The sequence below is a fragment of the Oryx dammah genome, unplaced genomic scaffold (genome assembly GCF_014754425.2).
Source record: "Oryx dammah isolate SB20612 unplaced genomic scaffold, SCBI_Odam_1.1 HiC_scaffold_25, whole genome shotgun sequence".
Classification (NCBI taxonomy): domain Eukaryota; kingdom Metazoa; phylum Chordata; class Mammalia; order Artiodactyla; family Bovidae; genus Oryx; species Oryx dammah.
The window spans coordinates 101,445,853-101,468,282 of NW_024070209.1; the positions used below are offsets into that span (position 1 = coordinate 101,445,853).

Below are 22,430 nucleotides of genomic sequence, written 5' to 3' on the forward strand. Positions count from 1 at the left end.
TCCACTGCAGATCCCAGCCTGCCAGGCCCTGAGAGCACACCCACTGAGCACCAAGGGACCAGAGAGCCCTATGTTTAGACTGTTCACCTGTTTGATCAAATCAGTACCACCAGGTAACACTTAGCTCGGCTGGTGTGAGAAAATTTATTGAAAGATGTATCTATGCATTAACAGCAACATCAGAAAGACCCAGATGGTGAAGCCAGGGGTGGGGCCGGTCTCAGGTAGCTACAAACTAGACTGGGAAAAAGTCTTGATAAATTTACAATTATAGCATATAATCCAAATTAGACAGAGTGGTTTAAGGCCCTTCCACATTGCCACTGTAACAGTAAGCCCTTCCTTGAGGCTCAGAGTTTCCACATCCCTGAACCACTGTTCACGGAGTGTCAAGCAGATGAGGCAACTGTCTGCTCACTGGTGCTGGACAGGTTCTACTCACACGCGTGACTGCCTAGAGAGGCAGACAAACACCCTGGTGAACAACACAACTCTGCCCTCCCAGGGCGGAAGATGGAGATTTTGGAAGGTACGTTTCCTTTCAGGAATTGCTGAATACAGCTGGCTTTAAACTAAGAGCCACGTTTCACGAGAAGAAGGTGCTGTGTTTGTGCTGGATGTTGCCAGCAGCACCGACGCCCCGTGTGCGCGGCGTGCCGGCGGCCGGGGTGGGGGCTGTTTGCCAGGTCTGGGTGTCAGCATCAGGAGAGTTCTGTGCACAGGGGGAAGGCGCTTACTGTCCCCTTCCAGAATGGAGGACTGGAGGGGGAGACAGAGACACACCTGCTGAGCAAAGTCTCATTTGGAGACAGTAGCTCGGTCTTTCCTTTCTCTGAAATAAAGGCATGTAGAGGAGACAGAAGTCCCGTTGTCACTGCACGGAAATGCCTGGTCATCACCTTGCCTGCCCTGCCCTGGCCTCACCTGCTAACACCTGGGTGAACTCTGGGTGGCGATGGCAGGTGAGTCGGAATTATGCTTATGGTCTCATAAATTTGGTTTGCAGATTATCAGGTTTACGCCTGACATAATTCTTCGAGAAAGTAAACACCATAAAATGGACTGCAGAATACTTTGGAGAATTTAGCACTATTATTTTATCCACCCATACAAACCCCAGGGAAGCTGTTCTCTTTCTCAACAGATGGATTTCAGAGGAGACGCCTCAGCTCGGAACGATTATTGTGGCCGTGGCATAACTCTCCACACTTGTGCAGGGTTTAATGGACTTTTCCTTCCCGTCCTCAAAGAGCAGCAACCGGCACTGGCTCGAGCGCTGCCTGAGGTGTGGAGAATCTGTCAGGTCTCTCTGCCGCCTCCCTGGCCACGATGACACGGTCCATGAGCAGATTAGCTGCGCGGCCATTCTTCTTCCAGGAGCAACAAGAATCCCCCCCCCCCCGACCGACTAAGAAAAAGTACCTTACTGTATCCTTGAGGGCCCGTCTGCCTTGGCGAGGCAGGGGTGGGGCGGGAGGGTGCAAGGGGTGAGGGAAGAAATGCCTTCAAAAGACGGGCGTAACAACAGGAAAGTGGCCGTAACAGGGCGGTGACATGGCAGGAAGAGCGCGCAGCATTGTCCCGGGCGGAGTAATCCTGTGACACACTGCTGTCACTCAGCGCTTGGCTCCCTGCCGCGCCAGCCAGACATCAAAGGCTGCCCCATACCATCTTACATGCTCTTTATTGGCTAATCAGCCCATTCTTCCCTAAATAAAGCCCTGTTAAATCCCCTGCTCGCAGGGGGACACTCGTCCTGGTGCCCATCTGCCAGCGCGGGTCAGTGGGGGCAGGAGGCGGCGGCTGGTGCGCTCCCTGGTGACTTCGCAAGGTGAGGACAATGCCGGCGCCGAGCCCCCGCCTCCCGCCCTGTGCTCCTGGGGCGAGGGCCGGCACGCCCTGGCAGAGGGGCTGCTGCCGACGCTCGCAGAGGCACCTCAGCCACCGACAGTGAGCTGCTGGGGTCACACTGATGTGCAGGAAGGGGATACACGGTACGAGTCTCTTACCAGTCTCCACCTGGCAGCTCGAGTCTTACCTCTGCCAAGTGTCAGCATTTTAGAGATGGTGACACGACGGTCAGGCTTCCAGACCACTAGGCAGTCACTCCAGATCTGACTGTGAGCCTCAGGGTTTTGTCACATTCTTAAAAATCAGCTACCATGGACAGATGTCAGCTACCCCAAACCCAAGGGCAGGAAGCTAACTCCGGTGCACGGCGCCCCAAATCCGGGTGGAGCTGGGGCACCCTTTCCATCTGGGAGGACCTGGCTCCAGCAGAGGGGTCTCTGGCCGCAGCCTCGCCCAGGACAGGCCGTGTGTGGCAGCAGGCAATGTTCTGCAACTCGGAACCGCCTGGAAGAAACCAGAGCTGGACGTGTCCCATCTCCTCCAGGCATCAGAGAAGGGCGTGTGGAGAAACGCCTGCCTCGCAGAAGCACTGGAGTGTGGTCCTATATGACAGGGGTCGGTATAAGAGAAAAGACCAAGCATCTTAAAAATTCCAAAATGGGAACTAAAATCAGGTAACCTTTTATCCATCATGAAGAGCTTCGTGAGGGCCAAGCCCCTGGACAGCTCCCACTGAGTGTTCTGAAATCCTAACTCACCTGGCCGCCAGCTCTCTGCCCTACCGTGTTTCATCTCAATGGCCCTTCATGCTTCAAAAGGCACAGTGACACGCATCACAGACCTCTGATTCTTGTGAAGTAGCTAAAAGCACAGATTTCCTCTTCCCTCTTATGGCTGAGGAAAACAAGGCTCTGAGACATTAAGCAAAGATACGGTCTGAGGCTCACAGGCTCACATCAGAACTGGAGCTGGAGCTGAAGGCCAAGTCCCGCGACTCCAAGACCAATGGCCTCGCCCCTCTGTCATTTCACAGCAGAGAAACCAGGCCCCAGAGAGGCTGGTCATGTGATCAGCACTTTTGGGTGAATGTGCAAGACAGACATGGCATGGGAACAGGTGCCAGTGCGGTGCTGCCCACAGGCGCTCGGCGGCAGGCAAGGATGTACTGGCATTTGTAACTAATGTGCAAAAAGGATGGACACTGGAAGATAACTGTCCAGAGCACTCGGGGGTTCTCTGAGTCCTTCCCACCCACACATTACACAAGTAGTAACCATGATCCAACCAAACTCCCCGTAAAAGCAGCTCTTGGCATCTAAGATACTCTAGCTTCCACACAGCCTGGAGCTGGTACCGAGAGAACACCCCATCTCTGAGGAGAGAAAGAAGAGCTCTCACAACTGCATTTTGCTGAAGGGAATCATCTGAGGGCTTCCTGAAATTGTGAAGATGGCCTCAGAGCCCAGTGTCCAACCGCTGGGCAACCCTCCTCACATAGGCTCTCCTCTCACCAGGGCCCCTGGGCAGTTGCTAAGGTGTTTTTAGGGGGGAAGGGGGTGGGAGATGATGCCAGTGCAACCTCTCCATGGGAGGTTGGGCGTCAGCACCACGGAGAGCAGCATGCGGTGCTGGGGGCCCCCGGAGGCCTCAACAGGGTTTCATGGACACCCCACAGTCTTCCAGGGTAGACCACAGCCCACAGCACATCCGGAGCTCTGACCTTGGCAAGCCCCGAGTTACTCTACCCATGGGCAGTGAAGACGGTCCAACGAATTTGTCTTGTAGGTCCAATAATCCCCACCACTCAGGACCCAACAGGAGACATCACCGACTTCCTGCAGATGCCTTAAAAGCGTTCAGATTAGGCATTTTCCTGGTTGATCCAAGCACTCAGCATGCTGAGAGAATCGCAAAAACCTGAGCTGGCAGAGTCTACCCTGAACACACAGCAGCCCACCACACCGCCGCCAATCTAAACAGGGCCCTTGACACCCACCTGACCCTCAGCCTCTTGTCTGCCTTACCTTTTCAGGTTTGGTTTCTTCTTCTTCATGGCCGAGGCGCAAAGATTTTTAGGGGCATCTCTCAGCCCAAAGCTCTTAGCCATGTGCCCAAGGTGGAGCAGTCGGATGTGGAAGATATGCTTCAGCTCCCGGGGGTAGGTAGCGTAGGCCCGGATGAAGGACTGCAGGGCTGGAAGACAGTGGGGTGGGGGTGGGGGCGTCAGGACAGGTCTCTGCTGCTCCAGCCTAAGGCCCGTCCTGTGCAGTTCACCCTGCCAGGCAACGACGGACAAACGACCAGGATGGTGTGACAGATATGAACAACCTAAATCTATACTCACATATTTGTTTAATTCCTAAAAATAAGTAAATAAGTCTACTGGCCACAGGGGAAGTCTACGGGCTTCCCCTGTAGCTCAGTCGGTAAAAAATCTGCCTGCAGTGCAGGAGACCTGGGTTCGATCCCTGGGTTGGGAAGAACCTCTGGAGAAGGAAATGGCAACCTACTCCAGTATCCTTGCCTGGAAAATCTCATGGACAGAGGAGCCTGGTGGGCTGCAGTCCATGGGGTCGCAAAGAGCCAGGTATGACTGAGTGACTAACACTTACTGGACACAGTGAATAAACCCAACATAACTTCACTTTAATAAATCTGATATTATCTCAGATTTTACTGTGTAGCTTATAATGAGCCTAGAAGGCAGGGTCCTGTTTTCTTCCTCATTATAGACTTGGGGCTAGCACAGTACCTGGCAGACAGCATGTTTTTTTTTTTGGCTGCACCACATGACATGTGGAATCTCAGTGCCCCCCCCAAGAATCGAACCCATGCCCCTGCACTGGAAGCATGGAGCCCTAACCACTGGACTTCTGGGGAAGTCCCACAGTAGGTTTGTGTTGTGCAAGTGAATGAGCAAGAGAATGAGCGAAGAAACTAAGACAGGATCAATGCATACCATTTTCTTATGAAAAATGAAGTCATTAAATCTTTACATTGGGAACACATTTTCTATTACATTTTAGTTTTTTGAATAGTTAACACAAACAAATGTTATAAAATCCGAAAGGTCCACAAGGCTTTATCGGGATTGTGGGTCATGCTCATTATTCCTACACGTTATTATCATTAATATTATTATAAACCCTGCCTCCACCCAGAGCCACACCTCCAGTTCCCCAGCCACAGCAATCACTGACACCAGTCTGCCACAGACTCATGACATTTTAACACCAAATTCACGCGAAAGCATCCAGGATTGACCAATGAAAAAGAATTTTAAAGAGGAGAAAGAAAAGGATGTAGTTTCTAAAAGAGCTCTCAAAACAGTCATTGCCTGCCATGGGTTTAGAGCTATTCACCACAGTCTAACCAGGAACGTCTGGGTCCTGTTTTAAAGTTAGAGAGAGGCCCGTGTTCTGGACCCCTCACTGGCCAGAGAGAAGCCAGAGGCGGCTCCCAGGCAGGCGGCACTCTGGATCCACCTTCCCTGGATGCTCCTTGGAGGAACCATTCTTCCATCCCTGGTTTCCCCAGAATGTCTCTGGACAACAGTGACAGTCAAGTATCTTGCCCTTTTCTCACGGGCGCTCTTCCTCATCCTCGGACTGCGTGTCTCTGCCTTCCTGGCCCAGTTGTAGCCCCGCCCCTCTCCACCCAGTTGCTGGAAGCAGGCACCAGTCTCCCTCGCCCTCACTGTTTGAGCCACTGGACTGGCAAGTTTGCCCACAGCTTAAATGTAATATCCAGGCAGCACCTGGAGATCGGCGTTTATGAACAGTAATAAAAAGTGTCATTTTAGCAGATCAGCTCCTGGAAGGATCCTGGGAACCCATCAAAGCTCTATTTACTGAGCAAAGTGAACTCCTTTTCCCAATCGATGAGAAATAATAACCAAGGCGACTCCTCTGCACCCCTCTTGTCATCTGTGCTCACTCCCCTTTTTAATAACTGGGGATGAGGTTTTTCAAGGAAGATCTTTAATGCTTCAAATGGTCTCTGCAGTTGGGAAGGTTCTGACACAAATTCAAGTCCTCAGAGGGGAAAGTGCTACAACCACCACGACCCAGGAGACACTGCCTCTTCCCAACCCCCAACATCTACTCTAGACAGAAAGAGCAGGCTGGGACCAGGACACGCCAAAGAGTCTGCACCTTTAAAACCTCATTTACCCCAGTGCTGGCCCAGGCCTCCTCATTCACACTGCCCTTGTGCTGGAGCAGATTAGAACAACTGCTTTTCTCCACACCAATCCTGAGAGCTGAGGCTGCAGAGCCTAGTCCTGGGAGATATAGGTGCTCCACTAATAGCTAATCCATCCATGTATGGATGTGAGAGTTGGACTATAAAGAAAGCTGAGCACCAAAGAACTGATGCTTCTGAACTGTGGTGTTGGAGAAGACTCTTAAGAATCCCTTGGACTGCAAGGAGATCCAACCAGTCCATCCTAAAGGAAATCCATCCTGAATATTCATTGGAAGGACTGATGCTGAAGCTGAAACTCCAATACTTTGGCCACCTGATGTGAAGTACTGACTCACTGGAAAAGACCCTGATGCTGGAAGGAGGAGAAGGGGACGACAGAGGATAAGATAGTTGGATGGCATCACCGACTCAGTGGACATGAATCTGAGTGAACTCTCGGAGTTGGTGATGGACAGGGAGGCCTGGTGTGCTGCAGTCCATGGGGTTGCAAACAGCTGGACACGACTGAGAGATTGAACTGACTGACCGAATAGCTACGGGGAAAGGGGTCTGCCAGGAAATGGCAGCAGAGTTCTCTCCCTCGACAGGTAGGTTGTACTTCCAGGGCGCAGGAAGTGGCTCGTGCTGGCAGTGCCAGGAATGAGTGGAGGGAAGAGGGGCTGTGAGGTGGAGATGGGGTGGAAGAGGAGAGGTCATGGAAGGAGACCTTTCATGATAGGAGACTTGTGGGATGCAAGTCGGATGACGCTCCAGCCACTCAGAGCTGGTGCTCTCACTGAATCCCATTTCAGAGCCATAAGGATGACAGGATTTAGGGAAATCTATTTCAAAATACCTTCCAAGGACATAGGACATTTTGTCCTTTTGAGCAATAAACCAAGTCTATTCTTGGGCATCTGGTCAGGGAGAGCAGCGTCTTGCGGATGACGCTCAGGGTCAAGGAGGCGGAAAGGAGCCAAACTCCAGCCTGGAAGGTGCTGCCCATCCTTGCTCCTCCCAACCCCAGTCCTGCCCCAGAGGAGCACACGTCTGGCACATTAACAGTGACAACCACCCAAAGGGAGTGGGAGAGGCGGCTTGCACCAATTCTCTTAAAGGCTAAGTGTTTGACCAAGGAGCCAGCCTCCCTCACAGGGAGGGATGATCCCTTCCGAGCCAGGCGCAGCCCTAACACATAACCCCTGCTCTTCGGGGAGGACCCCCAAGAGGAAGTGGAAGCGGTGCCATGCAGCTGAAGGACTCTGCTTTCTGAAATTTTTGTTCAGGAGTCTGGAGTTCAAACTTACATTACCACAATTTTTCCCACTTGAAGCTCTACTCACAAGATGCAAGATGTGAGGGGGAAAAGGGCTAACTGCTTCTGGAAATCGGCCATGATGGAATGCTGGATATTAGCAACAGCTGGGCCAGAAAGGATGAAAGGAAAACAAACGCATACTTGGCCCAGTTTGCAACTAGTTTTCTGCTGTGAAGGCAAAACCCAGCTGCTTTTGTTAGGTATTCATGAGGTGGGTTCTGAAATGGCTAAAAGGGAGGAGAGTCAGGGGTAGAGAATTCGCATATGGAGATAGGGAAATGCAAAAGACAGTATCAACTCCTGGGGTATGGCAATGACAGGTGTCCTCTCCTCAAACCTCCAGAATTCAATCCTAAGAGGAGAGAAGAGCAGAGAACCTAATGCCTGCTGTGGGGCGACCAAGATGTTCTACAGGCAGTTCCTTTAAAAGATAATGTATTTATTTCCTTCTTGGCCCATAAACATTGGGAGTGGCCCCACTCCAACATCCTTTGAAAAGAAGACAAGTAACCCTGCCAGCCTCTTGGTGTTAGTAAGTTCAATGGTAATGATGAAAAGACAACCCAAAACCATATTCTCTAAGGACTATTCACTGTCACTTTTACCCTGATGACCCAGACATGCTGAAATAGTTGTGGGCTCGCTAGGATATCCAAAGCACCTCTGACACCAGCAATATAGCGCTGGTGTGGCTTTGCTTTCTCCTCTTCACTCCAACTCTGTTATCAACCCTGTGGCCAACACTTGGTCAGGTATCCCACAGCAAGTTGAGTTCGTCGAACTTTCAACATGTGCCCAAACCCTCCCTGAGACATTCTGTTCTCCATGAGAGAATGTTCTAGTACATCTCCAAAGGCAGGTTCTCAGGAAGAGCCTTAGGAGTTGTTGAATTCACTGCAGGGAGACACATGAATGGGATATTATTAGAAACAAGACTTCACTGGTTTCCTGATTACTGTAACTGCCTGGGAGCTGGTCTCCTGGCCTTCATCTTTATCCGGGTCTGTTCTCACCCAGCCGCACGTGACCTTCTCAGAACCGCCAGACCACCTCCCTGTCCCAAGGCCTCCGCTGGCTCCCCTTTCGCTCGGGGTAGCTGGGTGCCCTGGACGCCTCCACGCACTGCCTCTGCTGCTCCTCCACTCCTTCCGGGCACACTGCACAAGGCGCCTGCCTGGATGCCCTCAGTCAGAGCCCCAGGGCGGCCCTTCCTCAGGGCTTCGCTCGCGTTGCAACTGTCCCAGCACGGCTCACTCTGCCCTTAGCCCTCCATCTCCCTCATCTGCTGTGTTCCCTCTATCGCACTCATCACCTTTCACTGAATTAAACTAATTAATTATCTGGCTTTGTCAAGTCTTAGTTGTGGCACACAGTCTTCGGTTGTGGCACGAGAACTCTTAGCTGCAGCCTGTGGGATTTAGTTCCCTGACCAGAGCTCGAACCCAGGTCTCCTGCATTGGGAGCTCGGAGTCTTAGCCACTGGACCACCAGGGAAGTCCCGAGCCTATCTAACTTATGCGTAATTCATTCATTATGTTTATTACTTTCACTGTCTGCTTCCCCACTAGAATGGTACAAAGGTGACAATTTTTGTGTCTTCTGATCCCTGGTGTATCCCAAGCACCAGGAATGGTGCCCAATTCAATAAATATTAAAGGAATTTAAAAAACCGTTTCAGTTCATAAAAAGAAGAAAACAACAGGCTGTAGTGTTTATCTCTTGGTAAGCCAGCCTGGCATTCTTCTCCAAATCATGGGTCACTGTGGATCTCTCCATAGCGAGGGTGAGTCTCATCAGCAGACATGGGACAGTCAGTAGCCAAGACACACACGTTCCAGCATGAAGACATTGGGCTGTTCTGAGCTCCCCTCCCCTGCGCTCTGTTTGGCGCTCAGAGTGAACTACTGAGTCCACACCTAATGCCTGGTGATCCCAGGGGCCAATTTATGCTACAAAGGCACTGAATACTGAATTAATACCTAACCCTTTCATAAATTTCCCAGGAGCTGGGTTCATGGTCTGCGGCCCTTCCTCAGCACTGCTCTTTCTAGTTTTAGTTTGTATTTTCAAGTAGGAACTGCTTTGGTCTAACATTTCCAGACCTTGCCTTCATCTCTGATTTCCATCTCTACAACTTCTACCGACGTGCCAAATCTCGTCTATTCAGTTTTCAAAGAAAGAGGAAAATGGGTCCCGGAGACCCAAGTTGCTGGGTCACAGCTCTAGACCTGACGTAAGCCAAGATAAAGCCTCATTTGTGCAAAACGTGAGGATGGATGAAATTAACATTTAATATCACTTTAAAGCCTTCCGTGCCTGCTTCCAATCCCTGCAGAACTACGGAGATTGAAGGCTTTTGCTGGTGAGCTGCCTGGTTGGCCTCCCAACCCGTCTGGGGGCATGTGGGTGGACGTGGGACAATGCCCGGTCGGGTTATCCATCTACAACCACCCAAGAAATTGACCAACCTTTCTTGGCCCCGGAGACCGTCTCCTCACTGGAGTGCACATAGTCTTCGAACACCGTCTGCAAGGCCGTGGCTCGTTCTCGGATTTCCCGGGGGCCAGCGGCGCGGGATTTCTGGGAAGGTGACGGAAGGATTAGAGGACAGACAGTCAGAGTCAGGAATAATGAAGCGGTTTATAATAGATTTAATAACAGTAAAATCACACAGTAACCACCAAGGGGCCAAAAAGGGTAATCCTTTCAATATTACTAGGGAAGAAAAGGGAGCGATAAAGATGTTAAAGTCAAGCAAAGATGAGGATGGCTTTGTGAGGAAGTAGGTCGGGTCTCTTATTTATTTACTTGTTTACTTTTCTTCCTGGCCTCTTATCACTCGTGTTTAAAGTGAAAGTCTATGGGAGACACTTTGGAATTTTCCAAATCCAATTCAGGCATTTAAAACATGACGAGACAGAAGCGGTTTCAGAGGAACCTTGTATGTCCCACTTAGGCTTTCAATCTGTCCCCTGCCTGGTATTCATAGGTGGAGCCCAGGTCATTTCTGTCTAAGAGCAACCCACAGCCACCTGCCCACAAGGTGGTCTGTCCCTGAATCACAGAGCACGTGTCCTCACTCCTGAGAGGTCCAGACTCTCAGTGTTCCAGAAACATTCTTGCAGCCTAGACCCCTGTGCCCAGGAACCCACGGAGGACTGGGCTGCTCCAGCCAACCATGCGAGGCCGCTGCCATGCATCTCTGCAGCCAACGGTCCCTCTGTAAGAAGTCATATTTGTATGCACAAAAGACCCTACAGGTGGAAAATGTGAATAAAACCGAAATTTCATTTCTTTTCAGCCTTTAGCAACCCCAGAGAAAAGATTTCCTTTCTTTACATCTCCCTGAAAACACGTGGCTTATGTGTCCTGTATCTTGACACGAACGCTGTCTCCTGAATGTGACCCCAAACTTGGCTAATCCACCTTCCCAGAGGTGCTGATCCTTTGGATGGTGCTAATGAAGCTCCAGCCCTCCTCACCCGCCACGCCCCACGTGGGTCACCAGGAGAAAACCAGCGTGAGACCCAGTTCATGTTCCTTTTTAACTCCTGTAGAGGACAGGGGGCGTGCTCCAGGGTCTGCTGGCCGCGCCTCTCACAGGCACCCTGGCATCTTTCATGGTGAAAGCTGCTGGAGGAAGAATAAAGGGCGGGGCAGGAGGAGAAGAAGCCTCCTTCTTGGGAGCAGTCTCTGTATTAATAGAGACTTAACAACCTGAAAATGGTTTTAGTTTAGTCAAATCATTCCTGCTACCTGTTTGGCTAATGACAGTCTAGCTGATTTCACGGTACATGGTCCCCCTAAGGGTTTCATCCACTCAAATGTCAAGAGGAAAGTCGCTCAGGAGCTGTGTTACGAAAGTGGACATTTGCTGTTGTCATTAACAAGGATTTTTTTTTTTTACCCTCTTAACTGATGTGAAATGCAAACTTTTCTTTTTTTTGCTGTCCTCCTTTCGTTAAGCCACCTCAGCAATGAAACTGTCACCTTCCTCGCACTTTTTTTTTTAATATGAATGTGAAATTAGCAAGGATGCCCTTTCCCCTGGCGGACAGAATCCTCTGTTATTAAAAAGTAAAGCACTTTAATAATGAAAACTTTTTCCTCTTTTTCCTGTGTTTTAACTGTTTAAAATTAATGAGAAGGGCAGAATGGTTGTCAAAGCGATATTGAAAGCCGGGCAGCCAGGACCGAATAAGCACAAAAATCCCTCCAGAGTGTTAAATAAACAGAGCTCCAGCCCTCTCCAATCCCTCTGTTGGTTATTGTATACATTCTGTAACAGCTCTCAGAATAGATCTGAGAGCCAGGAAGGCAGAGAGGTTTCAGAATTCCAATAAAGGCCTCAAATTAAAGACAGCCTGGTGCGAATTCCAGGAGAAAATTAAAGAGACCTCAAGCTTAAGTGACAGGTGACTTGCTTCTGTGTCACAACTGTCAGGGGATTTAGTGATAATATGGCAATATATTACAAAGGGCTTTTCTTATTCTCCCCTTTAGGTTTCAAAATGAGGCATCTTTTCTTCCCAACCAAAAAAAAAAAAAAAAAATTACATATACACATATATATGTGTTTATACCAGTAAAATATGTAGAAAAAAGGCGATAAAACTAGGTTCGCACATTTGAAATGATGAGGTCAGTTTTAGTAGAATATAAGAAAAAGTTAATGGCAGGAAACATCAAACACTGAAGAGAAAGCAGGTCTTAGCCCCCCTGCCCCTTGCCACTTCCAGAAATACTTTATTTTAAAATTGCCCCTCTTGAGAATGAACGAGGTATTTTTCCGTTGTCTTCTGGGGAGGACAGTCTAAATTTAAACTGAAGGCAGAGGGGGCAGAGTCAGGAAGCCCTGGCTCAGCCCCAGACAGGGAGGAAGCTCCCATAATGAGGGGGGGTGAGACCCCAGAGGGCACATCTCCGAGGACCGGCCCCCCTAACCCTCAAAGACGCAGACTTAGTCCTGCTTAATGAAGCAGCTTGCAACTAGCAGACGGTGGGTGGTTTAGAAAAAAAACATTTCCAAAGGTCTAGACACACTCGACACTCTGTGTCTGTAGAGACTCTGCTGGTCTTGGCAAGAAGAAACAGTCCACAAAAACCAGGCAACGGCTAGTGATCTTATTTTAATCTCTCATGATGCCAGGGAGCTTTCTGTTAGGATGAGCTTATAGGTGTATCTCATTGGACAAAAAAAACTTTTAGAAGAATATGTTTGGGTGTATGTTTATACTGTGGAGATGGAAATTCATGCCTATCAAGAGTCAACAGATGAGTCCAAGACAGCTGGACGGGGTATTTTTGTTGTAAAAAGTTTCAGGTGGGAGCAGTTGGGGTGGGAGAGTTTTCTTTATCTGAAGCATGTGTCTTGACATTGACAACTTCTAAGGTATTTTTAAACTAAATGGAAGGATTTTGTTTTAATCACTTTACTGCCAAGCTGAGTTTTACCTCCACAGTCCCTAGAACCTTCTGAGCACTTCCCAGTCAAGTTGAAAGATCAAATTTATTCTCTTTGTAGGTGGGTGAACATTCGCACGCCCAGACGCAGCTATATATATTTTATATACCTAAATATGAAATATACATTTTACAGATGCTTCACTCACTTGCTTTCTGTTCACGGAAGCCCTAAAATGTATGTGCCAGAGGGACATTTACAATGGCCTTCAACGAAGCTGGGTGAGGATGGGCTTCATGATGAGGCATCTGGCTCGGCATGAAGGCCCAGCTACCGCGCCCACCTTTGTGTGCCAGGCACTGGCTGGTACACCAGCAAGAACTGCCCACATCAAAGATGCCAATTAGGGCACTGCATCTTTCAGGCGAAAGAGAATCAAAAGTTGTGTCCACCATTCACTTTATTCTCTTTACCATTCATAGGATTCACGCACACTTGAAGGCAGTAATCTACATGATAATCAGTAATGCAGCCAACTTAGTTTTTGCTTTGCTTTGTCCTGTGAATGAAAGGGAAATGTGGTCAAACAGGTGGTGCTGATGGATGTGACATCTAGAACCTGGTGTGACTAGTTGAGTTTTCTAAGTTAACCAGTTAGTTATTTTCGTGTGGTGAAAGCCCGGCCTTACTTAGCACTTTTTCTCTTTCAAAGATCACCAGACAGTAAAAAGATCGAAACATCATGTCCATCAAGGCAGCAGCTCAGGGCGGAGGTGAACTCACATGAACCAGAGTGTGCACAGTGCTCCATGTCTTGTTTTATTTAAACCTCACAGTGGCCTGGCAGGACAGGTACTTGAGACGTCTTCCTTCTCCAGCGGGGAAAACCCAGGCTGGGGAAAATCTGCCCCAGGTTGCAGAATGACTGACTGTGAAGCCAGGACTCGGATCCGAGCCTGTCGGACTCTGGGCCCCGCCTCTCACCCACCATCTCAGGAGGACTCCTCAAATCCAGCCAGCCTTCCAGGCTGATCTCGAGCCACAGAAAAGGCTTAGGGAGAGGAACTAGGGCCACCAGCCACAAGGCAGATGTTTATAGAATGGCTGTGGCTCGTTTTGGAGAGAGCAGAGGAAGGCTCTCTTGCTCTGGGGAAGCGTCCTGCAGGAGGCGCCCTGTGCCCATCCACAGCCTCCCCAGAGATACTCAGAGACACAGGACCACCCGGGACAGAACTGGGCTGTGCTCGGGGATACATACTGACACCAAAACTGGTCCTGGCAACAGTGTAAGTGAAGACAAGGTTATTGGAAACCTTCATCATCTCCTTGTGTAATTTTGCTGCTTGCTCTTAATTCTGGAGAACGGTCAAAGTGAAAGTTGCTCAGTCGTGTCTGACTCTTTGTGACCCCATGGACTGTAGCCTGCCAGGTTTCTCCGTTCATGGAATTCTCTAGGTAAGAATACTGGAATGGGTAGCCATTCCCTTCTCTAGGGGGTCTTCCCCAAACAGGGATGGAGCCCAGGTCTCCCACACTGCAGGCAGGTTCTCGACTGTCCGAGCCACCAGGGAAGCCAGTGCCGATTTTCCACTTAGTGTGAAACTGCAAAGAAAAGGCACTGGGCTTCGTGTCAATGAGTCTGAGCTTCAATTCCATATATGCTTGTACTATTAACTGATGTGATATAATAATAATAATAAATACACTCAGTTCCTGTGTTGGAACTCTTGGGTTATTTTTCGCTCAATTCTTCAATCTCCTTCTGAGAAGAAAACTAAAATTATCTCAATTGTACACAGGAAGAAATTGACCCTAAGGTCTAGTCCTGGCCCAAAGCCACACAGCTGGTGAGATGGGACTCAGGCCCTAAGGCTGTGCTCCTGACCACCGGGCTATCCCATCCTCACACAGCTCCCCGGGTGCCCCTGCTCAGCCCACAGAGCTGCCCTGGGGCTGTAATTACATAGCTGTGGGAACATCTGGAAAAACAGAGAACAAACCCTGCCCCCTAACTAGAATTTGCAGTAGTTTCAGAAGAACAGAGAAGTGTGCCAAGACCCATGATTCTCTATAGTTTCCAGCCAGTTCCCATGACAACAGTCTATTATTATGGGATGGCCTGAAGGCCTGTGGAGCCAGGACCCTCTGTAGTGAAATATCACTTAATATAACAGGTTGATCAACCAAGTCCTTAATAGCTTTTCTTGTTCATGGGGATTGTTGCTGTGGTACCATTTACTGGCCAAATTTTACCTCTATGAACACAGCTGCTTAGTTGCTTAGTCATGTCCAACTCTTTGGGACCCCATGGACAGTAGCCCACCAGGCTCCTCTGTCTATGGAATTCTCCAGGCAAGAATACTGGAATGGGTTGCCACTGCCTTCTCAGGGGATCTTCCCAACCCAGGGATTGAATCTGCATCTCCTGCAGTCACAGGTGGGTTCTTTACCCACTGAACCACCAGGGAAGCCATGAAAACGGCTAACGTTACCCAACTTAGAAAGCATTTTAATTTACTTGGTCTAATTAGTACTAATGGAGGCTTGCTGGTATACTGTGAAGGACAAGTGGCATGCTTTCACACCAAAAGGACCCACGATTATCAGCGCACCCTCACGGATGTTCCTTCAGCTCTCTAAGCCTCAGTTTTCTCATCTATGAAGTGGGAGAGTAACACCCGCCTTGTGGGCTGCTGAGAGGCTAAGACGGGACCAAGCATGGGAAGAGCTCATCAGCACAGAGCCAGGCCCAGAACACATCGTGGGCAACAGGCATCTGCTCCTCTCCTTTATTTAGTGCATTTCTGCAGGTTCTCTCAAACAGGAGAACTTAAATCGAGGTCAGGCAAATGGATTCCTTGCCTCAGGGAGAATACTGATCCAAACAAAGACATGTACTGATGCACAAAAGAGACTCTTAAACTTCACCTATTTGGCTCCGATTTTCCAGTCTATCCACAGGCATCAGAATAGAGATGCAAAAATATCCAAATATTAAAATTTCATGGACAAAATTATACAGAGCAACACTACACACACACAGATACACACAAACAAGTCTACGTGGTACACCTGGAACGCAGTAGAGTGGGGGTGGAAGTGCTTCTGAGCAGGGGGAGGCCTTGGAAAGAAGCAGGAAAGGCTGTCCGGGGATGCCTGCGCTGCTCAGGATCTCTATATGGAAGTGCTCAGATGATAAAAATTCTTCTTCCTAACGACCTCAACTTTACTCTTCCTCTGTGTATAGCACACGTTAAAAAATGGATGAATGAAGTATGTCTGAAAGGAGGTTCTGAGACATTTATTTTTTCCACGCGGCCCTGGGTGGACGGGTCAGGCCAGGTGTCCGTGTGGGTAAGCTGGAGGGGGACCATCAGGGCTGAGTATGGAGCGCTGCTGCCTCCAGACTCTTTCTGGCCAGGGACGAGCCCTCCTTCTGGGGAGCCTGCTGCCGCCTGGCAGACACCCAGGACGGACGGGGGCCCATTAATTGGACGGGCCAGCAAATGCACCCAGAAGCAAAGAGAGAGAAACGCCAGCAAGATGTGGCCTCGTCTAATGTTCATGGTCCCGACAATACACACTTTACTCACCAGTGGTGGGAACTGCCCAGTTCTCAGAGTCGCTGCCTCCCCACACCAGGAGATGAGTCGTATCTGTGAGCAGCAAGCACAGTCAACAATGAAACTCACCTGGCCTCCCCCTCGTCTCCCTTTAAAACAATCATCCTTTGTCAGAACAGACAAAATGTCTTCCATCTTCATCTCAGAAACGCTGTAAAAAGAAGGACATATAGAGGTAAGCTTTCTATTCTTCCAAAAACATTATTCTATCAACTGTGATGCATAACACTGGCCTCTCTTCCGGCTAATCAGAAATAAAGAAGTGATACTTGGTCATGGGAAAGGGAATGTTTTCCTGACCTTTCAGGAATTCGGAAGGAAGAGGACTGTATGGTATTAGAGGGACAGAAGGGGTGACATCGCCACCAATTCTCATCCTCCCGGATACATGTATAGAGGCTACGTTTACAATCTCCTTTATGGGGATCACATCATTATTTCTTAATAGATCTGGAAAACTACATAGGCCTGCTTATTGACATATTATTACCTGGACTTGAGCAGAAGGCAACAAGCCAAAAAAACATTAAGGTGGCTGAAGACCCTTAACAGTGGGGTAAACAAACACCTGAGTGAAAGTAAACAGCTGACCAATGTCTCCCGCTGACAGCAGCAGAACTCCGTCCTAATCTACCCCGGGGGACCTTCCTGACCGTCATCTCTGAACTACTCAAGGGTGAGGACCAAACAACCTCTGGCAAATGTAGAGTCACGAGCTAACAGCTGAAACCAGAACTCAGGCTTCCCCTGTGAATGGGAGCCACGAGGAGCCAGGATGAGATCTCCAAGCAGCCTCTTGGGGGAGTCTGGAGAGCACACTGTCCCCCTTGGCTCTGGAAGGCCCCAACCTTTGCCCTGGGGAAGGGCACACAGCAGACTCCTGAGGCAGAGACAAGGAGAACAGACTTCCCAGGGAGGAAGGGAGAGGGAAAGAGGAGTTCTAGGGCAGGAAAACAGATTCTAAAAAGGTCAGTGACTTTCGGGACTTCCCTGGTGGTCCAGTGGTTAAGAATCTGCCTCCCTCCGATGCAGGGGGCGTGGGTTCGATCCCTGGTCAAGGAATGAAGATCCCACATGCCACAGGGCAATTCAGCCCTGGGGCCACAACTAAAGAAGCGCCTGTGAGGCGCAGAGGAAAGCCTGTGTGCCACAATGACTCAGCACAGCCAAAAAAAAAAAAAAGGAAAAATGCTTTTCTTGTATGTGTTTTTTTCAAAATGTAACAGCAAATTAGAATGTGAATGGCAACCTCTTCTGAGGGAGAAGACAACCCCCACTCCCTCCCCCAAAGGTGACTCTGACAAAGCTGTGAATGAACACGTCACGTCTCTGACAGCGACGTACCTGCGCTGTGTCACCACTTCCCCGAAACACCCTCAGTCCCCAGCCCGCATCGCTCCTTCTTGGCTGCCAGATTCGGGACATCTTTTCACGGCAGTTAAGACTCAACCCGAGAAGGCAAGGTACATGCGGAGAGGGTAGGAGCGGGGGAAACTGTTCATAGTTTCCTGGAAAATCTATTTTTTCATGTGGGAGAAAAATGTTATGGCTACTGAATTTGCCTCTTATTTATGCCTGGAAAGCTGGAGCAAAGTAAAAACCAGAGCCCAGTCCTGTCTTTCCCTTTGTCCAGCTGCCTTGCCTCTATTAAAAAAAAAAAGAAGAGGAAGAAAACAAAAGGGAAAGCAATGTAAAAACTTGGGGTCAGATCCTGAAATGAGGAGAAAGAAGGCAGGTACAGTGTCGTTCACCGCCAGGGATACAGAGAATGATAATGCCAGAGGAAGGCGCAGTTTCCTCAGGTGCGTGGGAGTGCTGTCGTGCAGCCAGCGCCGCACGTGGGCTGCGGTGGGGCACTGTTTCCCCAAGGTGAACAGGAGCCGGGGCTGGCCCGCAGAGATTTACAGTTTAAAAGGGCCTCCTCCTTGTCTAAGATGCCACTACTTCTGAGGAACAAAGCAAATCGATTTTGCCTATGTATGGTTCTATCAACAGACCTGAGTCCCCCCCACCTGGCTATGGAGAGAGAGCGGGAACAGATTCAAGGAACTGTCTTTCTTAAGCCTGATCTAAGAGACACGCATTTTGAGGAAGCTTTCCCATTTTAATAAACCTACGGTGACTTTCATTAGAAAAACATTTTAAGGAAAAGTGGGGAAAAGTGAAGAAATTGGCAAAAACCAAGAAGTCACAAGGATGCAGAGACGAAGTTCTGAGTATGCACTCAGAGGCAGCGTGGCCCGGGTCTCTGGCTCCCTCTGCTGAAGTACACTGTCCGGGCCGGTTCCGTGGCGCTGGGCGCATGGAGGTGGGTGGCAGTTCGCTGTGATGGCCCTTGCTGCCGCCTGCCTTCCTGAATCTTCCCTGTAATTCATCAGCCACCCCAGCATCCCACTGCCTGGCTCTCAGGTCCTCACGCACCAGACAGGCACACACTCCTTCTTCTTCCTTTTTTTTTGGATGTTTAGATGTGTACCTTTTGGATTTCAAAAATCTTCAAGTTTGCCTTTTCCCATAGCACACTTTGGAATGACTTATTAGATTTAATTTTATTGTATGAAATCAAAGAAACAGTCTGCATACACTTCCCCCGCAGACGGCCCTGCCTTGAACGGAAACCGGCATGTGTAACAGCGCTCGGCAGTACCGCAGCAGCAGACCTGGGCACACTCAGGGTGACTGGAGCTCACCCACAAAGTAGCCAGGGGTAGCCAAAGAGAAAAGACGCACGCCTTACTGAAACAAACAAAAAAAACACTCTGACCTGACAGAGTAAGAGATGAGATGAGAGAACCGAGAGGAAAGCTCAAACTTTCACTCGGACCCTCCTGACATGACCCCCCCCCCCCCCCCCCCGGACGCATTGGAGCAGGCCCCGCCCTCCCCAACCCTGAAGGGTGGGGAGCGTGTTTTCTGAGGAAGCTGCGCCCATGAACCATCACATTAGCAACCACAACAGTGCTGAGAGTGCTGCAGTTGGCTGAGGCGCAGGGCGGGGAGTGGGGTGCTCCCCGTAGCGGGAGGCCAGGGCATGTCAGTGCAAACAGCAAGGCGATGGCGTTCCCAGGTCTGCATTTCAAGGGGAAAAGCCTTGTTACGTAAAACACAGGCTGGCGAGGAAGCCACCCAGAAACGCGACCCTCTGGTTAGCTACGCTGTGCACCACGTCACCATGTGATGTCATGGCAGCCGGCCACTCTCATGCCCAGCGTGCACTGGCCTGCCAGCCTGTGTTCCGAACGTGCTCTTGGCATCACTGTGCTTTGAGCAGAGGAAATGTGTGAACCTATGTAGATGAGTATAAGTTTTTCACATATGCCTTTTGAAGCCCATTTTGAGGGCCTATTACTCCAGTTGCTGGAGATTTTACAGAAAACGTGACAAAACCACCTCATCTCTGGGGCCCAGGTCAACACTTCCTGCTTTCATCAGAATTGCCTGGCCAGCTTGAGCTGCTGCCCTCCATCTTTGTCCTTGCTCGGGGAGATCGGGGTTGGATGGAAGCCCCCGGCCCAGGTTCCAAGCTGCGGAGCCCTGTGGGGCCCCCAGCCCAGGTGGAGGGAGCAGGGACTGGGGCTTCACGCTGGGGGCTGTGAGACACTGCCATCTGACTGGGCGCCCTTGCCCACAAACGTGGGGTGCACAATAATTCACCCGCTCGGAACAGTTTCCTCCCTCGGCGTACTTTCCAGGAGGAGGGAAAGTGCTGTATCCAAAGCATCATTTTTCTCACAGATAAATCACCTCTAAAGATCCAAAACGTTAATGAACTGCAAGAGACAAAACTCGATGACTGTAAGAGACCACAGTGGAACTGGCTGGGAGGGTGGTGCACACTCACTCCATGGCAAGAGCGAGGGGGTGCAGACCTCTCCCCGAAAGAGAAACAGAGTGCAGCCGCTCACTCCCTGACTCGCAGCTGTCATGTGCTGACGGCGTGAAGGGTTTTAGTCTTTGCCACTGGCTATTCTGGGACTCATTGAGGGATCACAAGGGTTAATGGCTCTTCGTCGGCTTACAAGGCCCAGCCACTGTAAGAAGTGACAGAAAGTTAATTAGGAGAGATCAGCGGAAACCCCGTTCAGGTTTCTGACTCACTTGATTTTGTGAGAAGCCAACGAGTTGACATATTCTGCCTCCGAAGGAGCCAAGACGAGCAGGCTGCTCCCATGGCAGCCAATCCGGGCCGTTCTCCCGATCCGGTGGATGTACTCGGCAGGTGAAGACGGAGCATTGTACTAAAAGAGGGGCACGAAAATGAAGGCATTCACAGATCAAGGGATTGCCATTAATTGGAAGTGCAATACCCCTCACCTGCCTCCAGGTATCCCAAGAATTAAATCCTGGTGCTATGGTTACCCCACCAGCATCACAAGGAGAAGTCACTCAACCTTGAAACTCCCGGCTTCACTGGAAATAGCAAGGCTCTGACATGCCAACGGGAACAGTGGCCAAGCTTCAGATAAACGAGACATCCTCCCGTCCCAATATCTCCTTTTTAATTTCACTTCTCCACAGGTCTCCTCGCTTTCCTATTTGCATCTTTTCACTGAGGTGACTGGGCAAGGTGAGAATGCAGGCAGGATGGCCGCACGACCTTGGCCTACTTCCTCGAGAGACAGAGCAGTAGGGCTGCGGGCATGGAAGATGGCGCACAGGGTAGGGAGGGATCAGGTCCCAGCGCCTCGCTGCAGGGCCCCAGTTCCTGTGAAGCGGGACTGCAGGTGGATTCAGAGGCAGGTTCCCTTCCTAAGGGACACACGCTGCTCCTGCAGACAGCGTTCCTGGCCCGGGAGACAGGCAAATGCTCGAACTCAGCAGAACAGGCGTGCTCCCTGGCAGTAACTGGTCATCACTAACGCTAACTGACCCTGCACTCATTCTGCCCTTTTGTCCTTTGCTGCTACCTGACTCAAAGACCGCGGGCCAAGATGACCACGGTGGCAGGCCAGGGATATTAAACTAATCAACACCCACAATTACAAGGAGGCCCTCAATGATCAATTCTACATGGCTCGTTTCCCACACATTAAAATCATCCTTCCTATTTCACATCTGCCCTGTGGCCGGCAGGAGAGAAGACACAATGCCTCTGGTAGCAAAATCATCATGTGCGGTGAGCAGAGCAGATCTCTAGCCGGTGCCAATCCTGCAATTCCACTAAAATGTGAATAAACTATGACTCATGTAAACAGGGCATGTGTCCCCTAGCCCTCTCACAGAAGGGCTTAAAAATACCACTCTGCAGACTAACGAAAAGAAAAAACGAAACTGAAACCACCAGGCTCTAGGGCTAACACCCGTACCCTCTGGCAGGGCGGCGAAGAGGCCGGAGGCGCGTTAAGGCGCTGTCAGGGCCTTAACTGCCCCCGCAGGTCAGTGTGCATCGGCAGCTCTCAGGACAGCTGAGCCACTGTCTTCCCAACACAATGAGGCCTCCCAGGGGCCCAGTGGTTCCCATTATTTTCAGAGTGCTGAAACTCAGGGTGTGACACGCGTTTGTCTGGGGGCTGGGGAGCCCGCCCCTCCTTCCCGCAGCTGTGCAGCCTGGAGGCTGAGCTGTGGTGGTCAGGGGGGCTGGGGTAAGGAGAGATGGCAGGAGAATGGTGCGGATCAGGCTGGTGGCTGCCTAGGGACCAGGGCAACACCCAAGAGGATCTTAATAATTACTCTACTTCGAGCCAATGCGTCTGCTCATGAGCGTACCTTCCGGCCTCAAGCCTGCACCATAACAACGAGAGATGTTACCTGGACAATCCATGTGACTTGAGGGAGATCCAAGCCCCGAGCCGCAATATCCTTCAAAACAGAAAAGAACAAAAGAACATGGCTTAGGATGGAGTTTCTCAACCTTTTTGGGGTCCTGGGCCCATTTGATGATCTAGTTCAAACACTGAGGGCTCATCCCTGGGAATGTGCACAGGCGTGCATACAACTTCAGGAACGCACTGTTGTCCACCTGTGGGTAAAATTCTGATTTAGGGATGAGTTCTACTGAACCTGCGGTGAGGCAGCCACAACCCACTTCACTGCAAAACACCACCTGCAC

At 50.2% G+C, this 22,430-nt stretch overlaps 1 protein-coding gene across 2 annotated transcripts in view; it reads right to left on the bottom strand.

Annotated features, from left to right (window-relative positions):
- DDX31 (DEAD-box helicase 31) overlaps positions 1-22,430 on the bottom strand; it is a 72,988-nt gene that overhangs the window by 15,255 nt on the left and 35,303 nt on the right. For both annotated transcript variants that reach the window (XM_040225455.1, XM_040225456.1), the window contains exons 15-19: positions 22,130-22,180; positions 20,480-20,619; positions 16,451-16,532; positions 9,823-9,934; positions 3,876-4,044 (exon numbers count right to left, since the gene is read on the bottom strand). In XM_040225455.1, the coding sequence (XP_040081389.1) occupies positions 3,876-4,044; positions 9,823-9,934; positions 16,451-16,532; positions 20,480-20,619; positions 22,130-22,180 (554 nt within the window). The remainder of the gene's footprint in view (positions 1-3,875; positions 4,045-9,822; positions 9,935-16,450; positions 16,533-20,479; positions 20,620-22,129; positions 22,181-22,430) is intronic.